The 17,953-nt window shown below is 41.7% G+C and overlaps 1 protein-coding gene across 1 annotated transcript; it reads left to right on the forward strand.

The window, feature by feature from the left end:
- Positions 1-9,449: 9,449 nt before the first annotated feature.
- Positions 9,450-12,056, forward strand: LOC128470389 (cyclin-dependent kinase inhibitor 1B-like). Its single transcript, XM_053452267.1, has 3 exons — positions 9,450-10,036; positions 10,382-10,498; positions 11,178-12,056. Exons 1-2 carry the CDS (start codon positions 9,520-9,522, stop codon positions 10,486-10,488), a joined length of 624 nt encoding a protein of 207 aa, XP_053308242.1. The 5' UTR covers positions 9,450-9,519; the 3' UTR covers positions 10,489-10,498; positions 11,178-12,056.
- Positions 12,057-17,953: the final 5,897 nt, after the last annotated feature.

The raw sequence follows: 17,953 nt of genomic DNA on the forward strand, positions 1-17,953 counted from the left end.
TAAAATAAATGGCAGGCACAACGCTCTCCGATTCTGAGGTTTAAACCGTTCCCCTGAACACAGACCCAAGAACTAGAGTCAGCTGCCTGGGGCCGGCCCTCAGGGCCACCAAACTGTCTGTAGATAACAAAGGATTGGGGAAAGTGAGCATCCCCTGGACAGCTCCGAGTCCCTGAGCCACCAACCAGCTGCGTTTCCATAGAGTGTAACACTGTTACGGGACGGCTATGACTTAATGAAGACTATAATTCCCATCATCCTCTGAGCGTCCAAAAGCTGGCTGTGGAAAGAGACTGTATGAGTTTTTAAAAAGTTTTGGGTCCTCCTATAGAGTTACGTTATAGCGTTGTCGTTTAGATAGCCCCCCTTTAACTCATTTTGCTTACGGCCCCTAAAAGCTTGGGGCCGCCGCTAGGCAAATAGTGGCTTTTACCCTGTACAATGTATAGCTTAATGAATGAATGTATAGCTTAATGAATGACGCTGACATCCTCCTTACAACAGCATGGAATAAAAAGCCAGATTTAAATCCCCCTCCCGGCCAGAGCTGATGTTGTGGGCAGGGAGGGCAATAAAACAGCCTTATCCCTTTTTCTGCCCCTGCTTCCCTTTCATGCTCCCCTCCTGCTGATAACAGTTTGTTTACGGCCCTTTGTTAGGCTGCGGATTAGATTAGTGAATGAAGCATCTGAAGAACTTCTAACAGCCCATGGAAATTAGGACATTCTGATAATGACTTCTCAGCCCAATCTGGAGGCCGGACCCCCATTAGAGACCCCATGCAGCCTCCAGGGTCACTGGGCTTTAATACACATAATTACGCGCCTGGCATCTATAGAGTTAAGACATGTCCGCCAATTCAGGGGTGCAGATCTGGCTTGTCTTGGGTGGGTGCCCTGCTTTTTGTTTTGTGAATGTACTTTACAGGACCCTCTGGCAATTAACTGGTTAAGATTTCTGGTTCATGGAGGGGCTGTAATTCCTGCTCATGGTGTATGAGATATGGCAATACAGAACATTCTGACTGTTAAGGGGTTAAGGGTTATGGGTCATGGGAGTTGTAGGGTGTTATTGTGGCAGTTAAGGTTTGTGGATCATGGGGGCTGTGTGCTGTAATATCCTGGCAGTTAAGGGGTTAATGGGAGCTGTATAGTGTATTCTGGTATCTTAATACCTATGAGGCTATAGGAGCTGAATACACACACACACACACACACACACACACACACACACACATACACCTATACACATACATACACACACCTATACACATACACACATATATACACCTATACACCTATACACATACACACATATACACACACACACACACACACATATACACCTATACACACACACACCTATACACACACACACATATACACCTATACACACACACACATATACACATACACACACACACATATACACCTATACACACACACATATACACACATACACACACCTATACACACACACACATATACACCTATACACACACACATATACACACACCTATACACATACACACACACACACATATACACCTATACACACACACACATACACACACATACACACACCTATACACACACACATATACACACATACACACACCTATACACACACACACATATACACCTATACACACATATACACCTATACACACACACACCTATACACACACACATATACACCTATACACACACACCTATATACATACACATATACACACACATCAGATTCAGTTGGTGGCAGTTGCAGGATTGGGGCATCAAGCCCCCCCCCCCCCGGGTCAGTGTTTGGGGCAGGAAGAGTCATTAAACGGACAGTTGCTGCCTTTTTGTGTCCCGCTCCCCATTCATGCCCCCGTGGGGGGGGGGTTATAGTTCATTGTAATGCCCTCCGTCACCCTCCGGATCGGGTCAATTGATGAGCCATTGGAAGCCCGGATCAATCACAGCGGACAAAGGCAGCCGGGGATACACAGGGGACATCTGGCACCCCAGCTGCTGCAAGTACAGCCCTGGCTGGCTGAGAGTGATGGGAGCTGGGGCGCAGGATATCGCCCGAATTGGCAGCTGATTATATTTATTATATATATATACAGTGTGTGTGTGTGTGTGTGTGTGTGTATATACCGGTATATACGATCTGTTACATCTCTATACACTGCAGATTGCTTTATCAGTCCCTACATATGTAAATGTGTATCACATGTGATACTCGGCACACACATACATGTATCCATGTGCTGCCACCCTCATGCCCTTTCGCCCCTTGCCAGTGCAGATGTGTGTGGGGGGGGCGGCAGATCTGGTGCGGGGAGGGGGGGGGATCACTCGGCGCCAGTGGATCCCGAAAGGCGGGGGATCGTGTGCCTGAGCCGGGAAGGCAGGGGCAGCGGGAAAAGCCGGTGTCAGAGAGGGAAGCGGAGAGCCCGGGCAAGAGGGGCAAGAACCAGCACACTATGGGGGAGGGGGCAGGTTCAATGAGGTATCGAGCAGCTGGCACTGAAAGAGTCAATCCAAGATTTATTGATCGTTCTGTAATGGATTAATTTGGTGATATTGCAATCTACAAAAAGGAAAAAAAACCTTTAGGACCCCTCCCTGCTTTGCAAATCCCCCCCCTGTGCTGAAACGGTTAATAGGGAGATATATATTTTATATATTATTTCATCTCCTTGTACATGGGGTGGGCGATGAAATGGTTAATAGCTTCTATTTGTTTCAGTTACATTGTAATATGATAAACTCGCTTGATATAAAACAAAATAAATGTTTGAAAATATAAATCACAATAAAAAAAAAACAACGAATATTTGCGATTTTGCAACACTTGCACTTTATTGCCTGAATACTAAGGGTTCTCAGGCCTCCTGTTGGAGAATTGGGATTGTTTGCAGTTATGAATGCGGTTCTGTGGACTGGAATGGGATTTTGTAGCTTAAAACTGTTATAATTTAATTTAAACACTAATAATTACTATAAGTAATTAAATACACCAAGTGTGTGTGTATAATATCTATCTATCTATCTATCTATATATATATCAGTGAGGCTTAATGTTTAAAAATATTCCTTATTATCTACACTGCTTGAAATTCACTTAAATGTTTTCGTTTTGGTTAAAATGTGTGTGTTTTTTTTTTTTTTTATAATGCTGACATTGTATAGAAAGCAAGTAACTATTAACATTTATTTATTAAATATTTGGCGATATAATCTCCCTGTGATGGATGACATCATACAATCACAGACAGATTGTAATTAAGTAAAGATAGGGGGATAGTGCTAGTTTTTAATAAAAATAAATATATATTTTTTTTAAATTGCCAAAGTGTATATTTGAGTTTAGGGTAGAAATGTAACTTGGTTTAATACAGGCTTGTGGCTGCATTATCCTTCGCTTTACACTAAGCAAAGCTGGCTGATGGTGCTGGGAGTCTTAATGTTAAAGCCACAGATACTGCTGGTTCTTCTCCCTGATTGGTTAACTGATACGAGACAATACACTTTCTTTTTTGCTCTCCTTTTGCTTTTTTCCCTGCTCTTTTTGTTTTTATCTCCCATCTCCGGTCCCGTTTGGACGTTTCCTAGTTTTGTGTCTCTCTATTAGAGGCTATTCCTCAAACGCTTCCTTTTATTCGTGTCCTAAGAGATAAAGCGGATACACAGGGGGCACTTCGGTTAAACGATGCCCCTGGGTCATCCTGTTTAACACTTTAAGCTCCAAGGTTGCGTAAATTCCTCCGGCACTGAAAGGGTTTAAGGTCGCTTTGGCCGGGAGAGCCAATCAGGTGCTTATCTGCCTAACGGTTACCCATTAACACCCTAATCTGCGGTGAGAGTGTGAAGGTATGTTTGCACGCGAACAACACGCTCCTTTAGCCCGTGGCCCCCGGTAAAAGTGCGTAACGTGACACTCGGCCGCGCGCTCCGAAAACAACGAGTCCTGGCGTTCCTTCTCAGAAAGACGGTTTTAAAACGTTCTAAGGTTTTATCACCATAGCAACAACAGACTGGCCCTGCTGATTGTATCCCCTTCTGCCCCTTTGTAAGCGGACCCCAAAACGGACAAATCTCTACGCGAGGTTTAAAGAAATAGTCGGATGAAAACCAGACACCTGTGACTTCTACATCCAAACATTATACGAGCTGGGGTAACCTGTCTATATCACCCGGACCACCGCCGCAGATCCCGCCAAGCCATGTGTCATCACCACCGTCTACTGATACTGTATTTATGAGAGGCTGGTTAGTAAATGGAACTGCCTCCCAGCAGAAGTGGTAGAGGCTAATACAGTGAGGGGATTTAAACATGGATGGGGCCGGTCTGCCAGCACGTTCTATGTGTGGTCTGGTTTGGGTTAAACGGCCCAGCTATGTCATCGGTTACACATGTTATTGGAGGTGATCGGTTGATGTGTCCCTGGTGGGTCACAGTGCTGAGCTACAAGTTGGTCCAGAAGTCATAGATTGCAAGCTCTTTGGAACACTCTTTTGGATGCATTATTTTCTTTTACCCCCCCCAACGTGTCATTTGTAACCAACAATAGGGGTCACTGTAGGTCCCTGGGTAATAAACGTGTAAAAGGCAGCCGTTGAGAGCAACGCGCCCCTAGCTACCCAACCCATAAAGGATGTGAAGTCTTCCGGCCGTTATCTCCGAATCTCAGACACCTCTTAACCCAGATAACCCCTGCAAGTGGGCATCTAACGAGAGATTGTCCAAAGTGCAAGCAATGTGTCACGGGGGTCACCCCTCTGTCCTTTTATTGTCCTTCCATCTGCTGCATGTTACCCCAAAGCCGTAAAACAACTAAAAAGAATCAAACTATAAGAAATAAATACCCCGGCTCCCGGGTTTAGAAGATCTTTGCCTACAAGGTACGGGATGAGAATATGATCTGGATTTTATTTATTTATTTTATCTTTCTAAAAATTATTCTAGAGTGTAAGCTCCTTCGACCAGGGACCTCCTCACTTGTTATGTTATATATTATATTACGTGTTGTCTTGTTTACCCATTGTACAGGGCTACGGACTATGATGGCCACATGATAAAGGTCCCCAAAATAATAGGGTAATGGGCTAATGCAGCTCCCATTCTCTCTGTCTCCTTCTCTCTTTTATATTTGTATTTGTTTTATATAGCGCCATCATATTCCGTAGCGGTGCACAGGACATAACAATTAGTATAAAATATAACTTAACACACAGCCATTAATGACTAAACCTTGGCAACAAAAGTGAGTGCACCCCTAGGTGGAAATGTCCAATTAGCTGCCACCCCCCCTGGTGTCATGTGACTCGTTAGTGTTACAAGGTCTGAGGTGTGAATGGGGAGCAGGTGTGTTAGATTTGGTGTCATCGCTCTCACGCTCTCTCATACCGGTCACTGGAAGTTCAACATGGGGCCTCATGGCGAAGAACTCTCTGAGGATCTGAAAAAATAATTGTTGCTCTACATAAAGATGGCCGCTGCTATAAGAAGATCGCCAAGACCCTGAAACTGAGCTGCAGCACGGTGGGCAAGACCATCCAGCGGCTTCACAGGACAGGTTCCACTCAGAACAGGCCTCACCACGGTCGCCCAAAGAAGTTGAGTGCAGGCGCTCAGCGTCATATCCAGAGGTTGTGTTTGGGAAGTAGACGTATGAGAGCTGCTGGCATTGCTGCGGAGGTTGTGGGGAGTCAGACTGTCAGAGCTCAGACCATACGCCGCACACTGCATCAGATTGGCCTGAATGGCGTCCCAGAAGGAAGCCTCTTCTAAAGATGATGCGCAAGAAAGCCTGCAAATGGTTGGCTGAAGACAAGCAGACTGAGGACATGGATTACTGAACCACATTCTGTGCTCCGATGAGACCAAGATAATATGATTTGGTGCCGATGGTGTCAAGCGTGTGTGGCGGCAACCAGATGAGGAGTACAAAGACAAGCGTGTCTTGCCTACAGTCAGGCATGGTGGTCGGGGTGTCGTGGTCTGGGCCTGCATGACTGCTGCCGGCACTGAGGGGCTACAGTGCATTGAGGGAACCATGAAGGCCAACATGTACTGTGACATACTGGAGCAGAACATGATCCCCTCCCCTTGGAGACTGGGCTGCAGGGCATAACGACCCCAAACACAACTCCAAGATGACCGCTGCCTCGCTAAAGAAGCTGAGGGTGAAGGTGATGGACTGGCCAAGCATGTCTCCAGACCTCAACCCTATCAATCATCTGCGGGGTGTCCTCAACTGGAAGGTGGTCTCTGATATCCACCAGCTCCGTGATGTGGTCATGGAGGAGTGGGAGAGGACTCCGACGGCAACCTGTGAAGCTCTGGTGAACTCCATGCCCAAGAGGGTTAAGGCAGTGCTGGAAAGTAATGGCGGCCACACAAAATATTCACACTTTGGGCCCGGTTTGGACATTTCCACTTAGGCTGCACTCTTTTGTTGCCAAGGTTTAGCCATTAATGGCTGTGTTGAGTTATTTTGAGGGGACAGCAAATGTACTCTGTTTATACAGACTGTACACTCACTACATTGTAGCAGAGCGTCATTTCTTCAGTGTTATCACATGAAAAATATACTATATATATATATGCATGTGTGTATAATATATATAATTAATGACCGCTCTTCGGTGCTTTCACTTCTCTGTAAGCCGCGGGGAGATCCCTGGGTTTTGTCGCAGAAACCTAGCCGAATGTGCCTTTTCACTCCTTTTATATTACAGTCCTCAGTGAAGATTTCCTCTTTCCAGCTCATTAAGTCTCTTTATTCCCCGATCTCCTCCCCGTCCACGCGCACGGAGCTCCAGGAACGTGCGTCTTCTATAGGATTCCAGATACACCCCAAGCCTACCGGGGGGGGGGGTCGTCGCTTGTATTTAGGACAATTTAATTACACTTCGCTCTTAAGACCCGGCCTTTATTATGCGAAGTAATGGGAATTGCCACATATATTCCAGTATATACATATCTGTGTGTGTATATGTATATATATATATATATATATATATATATATATATATATATATATGTGTGTGTGTATATACAGAATGGTAAGGCGCTCCGTTACCTCTTCTTGTCCTCGTTTAATCCTTATTGGTACAATTAATTCTTTTGTTGGATAGAAAATTAACACTTAAAATCTGGTCTTCTAAAAGCCTGTAGCTATAAAAACGCCTTGGCTTTTACAGCAAATTGGAATATTCGTTGTTAAAAAGGTTATGGGTACAAATACATATTAAATAGGGGGGTTGATAAACCGGAATGTGTATCCATATTTGAAACTTTATATCTGGGGCAGGTTGACCTATTTTTATTTATTGTAATGGGTGTAAATGTATTGCGCAGAGAGGTTTAGAAGGCATGTAAGGCAGTTTTCCTCTACTGCAAAGGTGCTATATAAGCGGAACAGCCTCCCAGCGGAGGTGGTAGAGGCTAATAAATGCATTGGATCCGCATATGGCTCCTGAATCTAAGATGAGACCAACAACTGATTAAGGTTTGATTCTTTACAGGAGGAAAAACAGGCAGACTAGACGGGCCGAATGGGGCCGATCTGCTGGCAGATTCTGTTTCTATGACTGGCTATCACTGGTTAAATCTCTTTATTCCTGTAAATATTATACATAGACTATAAGCTATTGCAGGCTGAATATATCCAGCTGCTGCTGAACTAAAACTCCTATAACTCACAGCAGGTGCATCGGCGCTACGAAAAATTTTTTATCGCTACTTCAGTTTTAGCGCATCCTACAACTTTCAGTATTGAAACCAGTTAATAATAGATGCCAAAAAAAGGAAGTATATACGGAATTATATCACCATTCATATATTATGGGTGGATTTGAATGTATCATCAACAAGTAGAGTTAGTGCGTATGTGTGTGTGTATATGCGATATAATATATATATATAATGACCGTAGCCATAAGATGATATTTACCTGCCAGACCCATGAGTTGTTACACTTGGGGCCCAAAGCAGATCATGGACAAGCTATCAGATCAGACGGCTATTACCCCACATTCGTATTTGCGTGGCCCAAATCTGGAATCCCCATCTAACATCCAGAAAATTTAGGACAATGCCTGGATTATATTAATTAAAACTAAAATAAAATTTATCTCTATAATCAAATCCCAAAGGCTCCAACAGTGAAACGGTGATTGAAACTAGTGTTAAACTTTATCTTCAATAATTGGATTTATCCCTAATTCTGTTTCCGGAGATAGATTTATCTCAAGGTATTGAATACCAACTCTCTCTCCCTGCAGTAGAATATAAGTGAACAGAACACATTAATGTATTTTATATCCCGTCGTAGAATCTAGCCTTATGTGCTAAGACTAAAAAGCCCGTTTTGGGCACAAGAAGCCAAGATTTGAAATGAGACCAGAACGTCTGCCAATAGCTTTCTCTCCAAAGTTCCGTGTTTCAACAACCGTCGCTGTACTTGTCGTCGTTGAGAAGTTATGAGGATATGAATAGAAATCGCTGGATTGTGTCATTTTTTTCACAGCTAGAATTTAAACTTCTTGCCGTTGCCAGTTTGAGCCATAATAATATTTTTGCATTATATTTGTTACAATTTTCAGCTGCGGAATCCTCTAACTCGTGGGTTAAACATCGCTTTATTATTTAAAATTAAAATAATTAATTTAACAAAAATGTACAAGCATTTTACACAAGCTTATTTTTTTAATGTTTTTATTATATTATACATATATAAATACCTGTGTCTTGATACATAATGCCCTTTTAATACACTGTTAATTATCTGTTGGCATTGAAGACCATCTGCTCCTATAATTGTGAATAAATAGGAATGCTGGCTGGGGCAGAGAAACATGTATATACTCCTCTTGATTAACCTTTAACGCAGAATCCCTGAAAAACAAAACATAAAAAAAGGTCCCTTGGGATACATGCAAAAAAAAAAAAAAAAAAGGATGAATAACGCATAATAGGAGGCACAAGAATAAGAAAGGGGGGGGGAATCACTACAGATACCTGTTACATTGTTACACTGCTAATGCCTCCTCCTTCCACAACCCACAACTAAACAATAAACAAACAAACAGAAAATAGAACGTTGCGAATCAAAACAACAGCTCCTTAGTAAGCTCAATTGAAAGGGGTATGGCTGGAGGAGCTGCTCCATTATCTTTTTCTCCACCTCCCTTTTTTCTTTCTTTCTTTTTTTTTCTTTTTTTTTCAAGGAAATTTAAAAAAAGGTATAAGAAAGAAGGCTTGCCTCCACCTCTGCCCCCTCTCCAGTTTTGTAACCTGGCAAGTCACTCTGTATATTTTTTTTCCTCTCTCCAGTTGAAATGAATCCTCCCTCCTCCCTATTCCTACTGTCTCCTCCTCACTGCCTCTATTCCCCCCTCCCCTCCTCAGCCCTACTCCCTTTCTATATAAGCTCCCGAAGCCCTTGCCTGGACATATCCACTGAATACTCAGCCGCAAGACACGACTACTGCCTGGATACACAATAACACAAACAAGGAGGAGATGGCTACCTTTAACATCATCTTACAGGATGACCCCATGCCAGTCCTGCCCAGGGGGTCTTTGGGTGGCAGTGGGAAGGGAGCATGCAGAAGCTTATTTGGACCCATAGATCACGATGAGCTGAAGTCTGAGCTTAAGAGGCAGCTAAAGGAGATCCAAGCATCTGACTGTCAACGTTGGAATTTCGACTTTGAAGCTGGTACCCCACTGAAGGGCGTCTTCAGCTGGGAGCCCCTGGACAGCAAGGACATGCCTAATTTCTACAGGGAGAGCAGGTTGTACCCTTCCAGCTCGGCGCAGGTGCCCAGGCAAACCCAACAGCCTCTGTGGGACAACAGGATCCCCGTGCCAACGGAGACCAAGGAGGAGAACCTGGCGGAGGCTGTTGGAACCCTGGAGAACACAAAATTCGCAAAGGAGAACGCAGAGAAAAGTAGCAGGAGGTGCCAAGCAGTCAAAGTGCCATCCAAAACATCCACGCAGCTGAGGAAACGGGAGATTAGCACTGCCATAACCGGTAAGATCACTTCTTGGGGAACATGTAACGGTCATGGGGTACCTTCTAGACATGGAAACTGGGGTGCCAAGCTTTCATTTTACCCCTGGCATTGATGATAATGATGCCCCCCACACACAACTACCCCTTTAACCTAAAATTTGGGATTTAAATAAAAACTGCAGTCCAAAAATTCTGCCCCACTTTGACCTCTTGTAGAAGAAGCCTTGGCACTCCTCATATTTTAGTGTTTCGTTGGTAAATCGTAGTAAGAGAATTCAAGGTTACGGGTTTAAAAATACATATATTTGTGTTTTTGTTTTTTTCTGGAATCTAATCAGAATTGTTCTTTTCATGTCTCGGCAGATTATTTCCCAAAAAGAAAAAGAACATTGGTTCAAAGATTTGACAGTCTGAAGGGCAACCACCCGTTTTGCACTCTGGAACAGACCCCCAGGAAAAAAATCAGATGAATTTTGTTTGGTGAGTATTACAATTTGGGTGGGGTGAAAAATACACCAAAAAATTAATGTTTTTTTTTAATGTACAAAACCATTTGTCACCATCCAAATATCATGTTTTCCATGTCTGAAACAAGCCGTCCCCAAACCATGGACAGTTTGGTTTTTCTGGGGTGGGATACAGGGAAGGGTATTTTTTTTTATATATTTTTTTGTTTTTGAAAAAAAAAAAATGCAGCGTTGCTTTTCTAAGGTTGTTTTGGTTGTAGAATGTGGGAGTTGATGAGTGCACATGAGACTTGTTTTTTTTTTGTTTTTTTTTTCCTTCCAAGGGAGTGTTACTCAATCACGTTTAAGCTCCTCCTTGGAAAGTTCTTTATAAAAAAAAAAAAAAAAAAAAGTTGCAAAACAAGCTATACTGGCGGGAAAAGGAGCTACAAGAAGAGAAGAAGTGGGGGGGAGGGTAAGCTGAGCTAGCGAGAGCCTGCACCATAAACAAGGGCAGGGTCTGCTAATGGCTGAAGGATTTCGTCTACTACTACTACTGTCATCGTTTTTTACTAATTTTTTTTATAATTTTTTATATATTTTTTTTACATTTTATTAAGGCTCTGTGCGCCTGCTTTACTTTTTTTTTTATAACCCAATTTATTCCTGATTTTTATTTTTTTTAACAATGTATTTTATTATTTGTTTTTTAGTTCTGTATTTTGTGAAAAATCACTGAAAAGAAGAAGAAGAAAAACAACTACAAGACGCGCATACCTCCTTCCCGAAACCCAGGAGAGAAAAATACAATTTTATTTTTTTTTATTTTTATTTTCGGGAGTCGGTCTGCTGCGGTCCGTAAAGAAGAAGAGGTTGCGGTCGGAGGCTCCTTCTCGGGGTCTGGAGGTTCCTACACAGTTCATAAGGACTGTTCAAATGTTACGCGTGGTCTGTGACGCCTCGTTGTCACACGATGTGTGACCTACACATTTGAATGCCTACTGTAGCATTTTTTATTTTTATTTTTTTTATTTCATTTTTTTTCAGAACAAAGATTTTTTTTTTTTTTTTTTGGAGGGGGAGCTAGAGGAAGCTGAGTTGGCAGGGTCGATCTACCCTTCTGTATTTATGCTGTGAACGTTGACTTAAATATCTTTAAAGTTTGCGACTTAACAACCAATAGACATGTCCAGAGGATGTAGGGAGCATTTCATAACGTGTTATCATGTTTATTGTTTTTTTTTTTGCACTGTTTTTTGTATTCTTGACTGTTAAAATGCCACCATTATGTACAGCAAACTTGTAACATAAAGTATAAAAAAAAAAAACCTAAAAAAACCCCCCTAAGTTATATATTTATATAACATGTTGGATTACTCCAATGTTAAGCCATAATACTGGCTACAAAAACCGTTTATAGATGTTATACGTATGTCTCCTTTTGGAGAGATAAAAAAGTATGTGTTTCGTAACTATGCGTACAGTGTTCTATATATATATTTTTTGTTTGTTTGTTTTTTTTCCCCAAAAAAAATGTACAGATTATTGCTCTATCTGCGAAAGAAAGTAAAATATATGACTTTTATACTTAATTTTGGTGTTCTCTTCATTTGAAAGGTGTCTTGGAATTATTTAAGGGAAGGGGGGATTTAAAAATGGACCCCTGCATCAAAGAATTGCATTAGATATGAAAGCAGGCTATTGCGCGTTTCTTATTAAGAACTAAACATGGGAATTTTAGGTTGTAGTGACGCGGGCACTGAAAGGGTTAGAGGTGGCAGAAGGTCATTATGTCGTCTGGTTTGAAGAAGGTTCTATATCCCAGTCGGTTTCATTCTTTGAGTGATGCTGTCGCCGAGTTGTGATGCGCTCTGGTTAACGTATGGTTAATTTCTGGGTTCTGGCTGAATAAAGGGCCGTATTGGATTGCAGAAATCTGGGAAACGCATTATGATAATATAAGCGATTGCACTACTGAAAATCTGCCTCCAAAAAAAACCCTAAACTCAACAAAAATAGCAAAAATTGCAAGTTGAAATGTTTTTTTTGTTTTTTTTTTTTGCACTGCTGTATTATACCGAATACAATGTGTCGCACGTGACTTTTGTTTGTTGTTCGCAAACCACAATGCCCGTCGTGCAAGCAAGCGTCTGAAAATTATATGTTCGGGACAGTGGGGGGGGGGGAGAAATACAGGGTAAAGACTTTTTTGCGGTTTATTTTTTTTACTTAAATTTGTTAAAATCAGATATTTAAGGTTTGACTCTTAAATCCTTTGTGAAATAGATATCAAGATAAAAAAAAATAGGGATATGCTTCATTTTTTTAGTAGTTTTTTTCACTTTACACTAATTATTTTCATTTTCTTTCGTGTATGTGGGGGTACGTTTTGTAAAAGGGTCGAATCCTTTGGGGACAGCTGGTTGCCTGTGATTTTGCATTGTGTGCCCTTTTCTGAACCTGGCTATCCCCCACCCAATGATCCCAACCCCCCCCCTTGTCCTTATTCCTTACCATTCATTTTTATAGCTCCTTGAGAAAGCGAGTATCTGAAGATGTCTCCGGGACAGATGTCTATGTGGTCGGACCGAGAAGCTAATGAGAAGTGCTGGACCGGTAACAATAGCCGGTGGTAAAAGCCAGCATCATTTGGGAATAAACGACCCCATCTGATGATTCAGATCTCTTCTCTTTTTGACATCACAGCTCGAGAATACAGCTGTCTCTCAGTATAACCCTTTGCGCGCCACATGGGACCACGAGAGATCTTCTGCATATAAGCCCTCTTTCTAGGCTTTAACGAGCGCAGATTTTGCTTTTTATGGCACCTATTCCACAAAATCTTCTTTTAGCCGGTGCTAAACTTGCTGTTAACGTACGGCGACTCTTTGGAAACTCGTGAGTGGTGGGTACCGTACAAATTCACCGTTCCCCGAGCATCTCCTGGCTTCATTGAGCTGTTACGCTCCCCAATGACTTAAATGATGGTCTGTGGGCCACTCGGGGCCGTAGTGAATGCAGCTTTAGTGAAAACACCTCCTTTGTTACTTAGTTATAATCCAAAGCGGTGACTTTACTTTCGCATGGACTCGGCCCTCCGTACCTTCTCTTCCTGAATGTTCTCATTTGTCATATAGCCAATTTGTAGAACACTTTATCTACCCTACTGCCACATGGTATAATTTGTATGTACCTTAACTGGCGCTATGAAAGGGTTAATATGTGCTTATTCTAAGGCTTTGAAATAACCCAAGTTTTGTCCTTGGACGTAGCATTTTCCCCTCTCTGTATTCGTAATGTTTAGGTGATAAGTCCCCTTAAAGCCTCGCTTGCCTATGAGCACGATTTCTCTTTCATGTATATTTTATTTGATCTGAAACCTGACAGGAGCTTAGTGCTTTCTTTGGGAGAAGAAACTGGGACGGGTAGGAACGTGATGGAACCAAACCGCCTCAAAGAGAAGGGATTACGAGGCCAACGTCAAACGTATTATTTACGGAACCAGGGCCATCGTTAACGTGCTTGGTTCCTCTTACCAGAAGTCAGTATCCCAGGTCTTCATCTACTATGAAAATGTTTGAGACCTTAGATGACCCTTCTTCAGTTAGACCTCCAAAGACGGGAACTCTTGAGGTCTTCAAAGCTTCAGTGCTGTCACATAGTGTGTCACTATGTAAAAAAAAAAAGGTCCACCAGAATATAATTTTGTGTCGAAACGGCCTAAAATATTTTGTTCCTTCACCTATGCATCAACAAACCTAAAAGCAGGGCGCCAGGGTCAATTTATATAAAGAGCCCGACCTCCAGCCATAGAGAGCATTGGGTCATCCCGACTGGTATTCTGGAGATGTGCCACAGATCACCAGAACATTGAAAACCCAACATTCTATAGTTCTAGAATCTCAACAATCCAGTATAGTTCTACCTTCACAGATTAGATGTATTTTTAAAACCGTATGAACCAAGTGTAACAAGTTCCACCAGAATCCGTTCTCGATTTTGATCCATACATTTCCCTTTTTCGAGTTACATTTTCTGTACCTCGAATGACCTATTTATGCAACAACCTGTTTATTGGCCATAATTCTCCGAAGGCCACAAAACTCCCTGTTTATTTTTAATATTTTTTTAAAATATTTTTTTTCCCCCCGAATTTAATTGGTTCATTAATTCTTAATAAATTCGACCCATGCTCCCAAATCGATGAATAGTCCTGGCGTGTTCGTGTTCCTCTGTAACAGAGGTTGCGAGATAAGTGAATACAGGTTTATTTGCACAATTCAATGCTTTTGAGTAAACAGTAACGCTTTTCGCGTGTGATTTTGGCCTTCGGTGTTATCTAAGTCTCTCGGCTCGGAGTTAAGGGTTTTTTTTGTTTTGTTTTTTTTTTATTTTAATTTTTTTACCGTTGAATACAAAACCTGGAAGGAGAAAATAAAAGCCCTCCTCCCGGCCACGAGTTGTAATACGGACGCATTTCTCTCGCTGGTCTGTTAGACTCTATAATCTCTCTCGTGCCAGCAGAGTGGTTCGGAGAGCTCTCGAGGTGTGGCTGTTTGAAACGTTCTCTAAACCACAGGCTTTTTTAGATCCTTGTTTTTTAAGCATTGATTTTCTGGTCGTTTGAGGTGACAGAGCTTGGCAGGGTAATCCGGGGAAAGTCAAGAACATGTCGAAATAATTATAGGACTTTTAATACGGGCATATTGTATAGATAAACCTAGGATTAAGAGTAACCCCATCGACCGGGGGGGTGGGGGGAGTTAAAAATAAAACAAAGAAAAATCCTTGTATTTTTTCTGAAAAAAGAAAAAAAAAAAAAAATAACAGTAATAACAAAAAATAGTTTTTACGAAGTGCTCACCCGCGTGTTTCTTATTCTGTGGTTAACTTTGATCAGAGGGATCCTTCCCCAAAATGTGATGAGGAAGCGTTGGCGTATATTGTCCCATGTGGCGACATCCTGGTGGCGCCTTTGCGTCTTTTTCACGCGTGTGTATGTTTATACCCTGATTCTCTTATGGGTTCTCATGGCGTCTTTATGGATGTGGATCACACAGGGGTGACATTTTTATTACTCAGCCGTCGGCTGCTCTTCTGGTGGTCATTGGGCATACTTTGTTGGTCTTCAAGGCTCTTGACCTCCGCTTTTCTGTTGACTTCACTGGTTTGCCGCCCATCCCGACCCTTTGGCTCGTGGTTTGACATCGAGTTAGTTTGGCAGCTAAGTCCTAAGTCCGGAGGTTCAACCAAAGGGGACATCTTGTTATAGGCAGAAATCTTTCTCTCTTTCTCTAGTCATCTCTAAGAGTCCTACCTTGACATGGAAACATTATTTATTGGGCCATTTTATAGCAAACAGGGGCTGCCATTTCTTGAACCTCATCTCTTCATTTTCTGCCCGGTGACCTTGATTTGAATCTAGCTCGTCTCTGATTGGCTAGCACATAAAAGCCAATCAGGATTTGCCTTTCACTCCCCAGTATATAAAATAAATATAATTTAAGTATAATATAAATATAAGAAATACTGTCACTCAACTTTCATATACTTATTGTTACTTTATTTTACTCATATACTTTATTTTTACACATTTTTTAATAAATCAGTAATATATATATATATATATATATATATATATATATATATATAGTTCTTCTTCCTAAAGAGTACATTGGAAATTCATGTGATTTATGCCGTGATTATTCATTTTAGTTTTTATGTTCTCTTAAAAACGTGCTTATTTTATTACCTGTCATCAAAAGAAAGCGTGTTACATGTGAGTCTGCGTTTTATTAAAGTGGAAATATCGCTCAATAGCCAAAAAAAATGCATACATTTCAGATTTTTATCTGATGAATTAAACATGAAATTTTAATGTCATTTTCGAGAGACCTGGCTTTCGCCTGCCTGTCTGCGGAGGAAAGCAGTTGATGATGTCTTGGTCTCCTGCCCCCGCTTACCTAATCGATACGACTTCTATTTTGGGTTCTTGTGTAAGGGGGGAGGTTTTCGGTCACAAAGTTACCCCTTAATATTCTTAATATCTCAGTGTTCCAAGCTAGTCGTTGTGTTAGTAAAGATGATACCTACGTTGACTAATTGAATTGCGTTAGATTGCAAGGTTTGGGGACTACTTAGGTGTCTTCTTCTGGGCAAAAGAGAAGACCTAAACCCTCACTTAGCCAATAAAAGCGTTCTCTTTACCAGATTTGCTCTTTTTACTATAATTCTCTTCTATTATGTCTATTATTGATATACTTGCTCCACTACTAATGACTCAAAGAAACATCTCTAAACTTAGAGGTTCCTCCAGATCATTTATAGGGTATGGGGTCACCTTAGTCTCAGCTGCCACCTGTTACCTGGACCCTTGTCCCCCCTCTTGATCTGTCATGCAACAAGGACCATGTATGTCCTAATGTCCCATGATACGTCCTGGAGGACTGAAGTGATGTCCTTAGAGACTCATGGGTCCTGAGGAACATCGCTTTTGTCCTTCAAGGGAGCATCATGGAGCACGGCTATCACCCAACTGTCTTAATCTTTGGGGTCCCACTTTTGACGCAGTCTCTACTCAGGCACCCTTAGGTTGGGCTAGGTTGACGTGTAGCTCCATTTTAATACCAAACCGTATTGTACAGCCCTTTTTTTTTTATTATTTGTATCCTTTTACTGACTTTTCTGCAGTTGTTGTTTTAGAGACGAGAGGGACAGAGGGGTTTAAAGAAATCCCCAAGGAAACCAAACCATGTAACTCTTTATTAGTTTTCAGACGATCCGCGGAGGATCGAATTTCTACTACGAGAAATTTAGCCCGTAAAGTTTCCATTCCATACGGATGTATATTTCTTTCTCTTTTTTTTGTAAGTGCGGATATTATTGGCCCTGTGCGTAGTAATTTCTGTTTTAAACGGCAAATTAAAAGATAGGACGGGGGTTTTGAACAATTCCACTTTTTTATTTACGATCTGAAACGCCATCAAGATAAGACATGTTGGAATGCCTTTGGGGTGGATATATTTATTTCGATTTATTGGGCCAAAAGACAAGATTAAGACAAGATTTATACGCGTCTTCATAAGTGTGGATGATGGGGAGGACCTAAGGGGTCGAAGGTGGAATGTGGCGAGATTTACTACCTTTACAAAAGTTCTCTGGTCTGTTCCTTTAAGTTGTCGGAAGAGATGTTACCCAAAATTCTATAAATCCGTCCGTAAGGCCAAACTAAGCATACATCTTACCTCCAATTTAGACCCGGTCTCAAGTTACATCATGACAAACCCAGACTTACATCATCATGCCTTCTTATTATGATTTTTGATTTTTGCAACCAGCCCCGGACCATGCATAGTTCAACGGGTGAAGAGCCTTTTGAGATGCAACCATACATTTTACAGGGCGAACCAAGCTCTTCTTGCAAGAGAAGCTCACTGGTGTTGACCCTTCATGATGCTTAATGGAGTTCGTGAGATGGATCCGTGACTCT

This window comes from Spea bombifrons, chromosome 12, assembly GCF_027358695.1.
Source record: "Spea bombifrons isolate aSpeBom1 chromosome 12, aSpeBom1.2.pri, whole genome shotgun sequence".
Lineage (NCBI taxonomy): Eukaryota > Metazoa > Chordata > Amphibia > Anura > Pelobatidae > Spea > Spea bombifrons.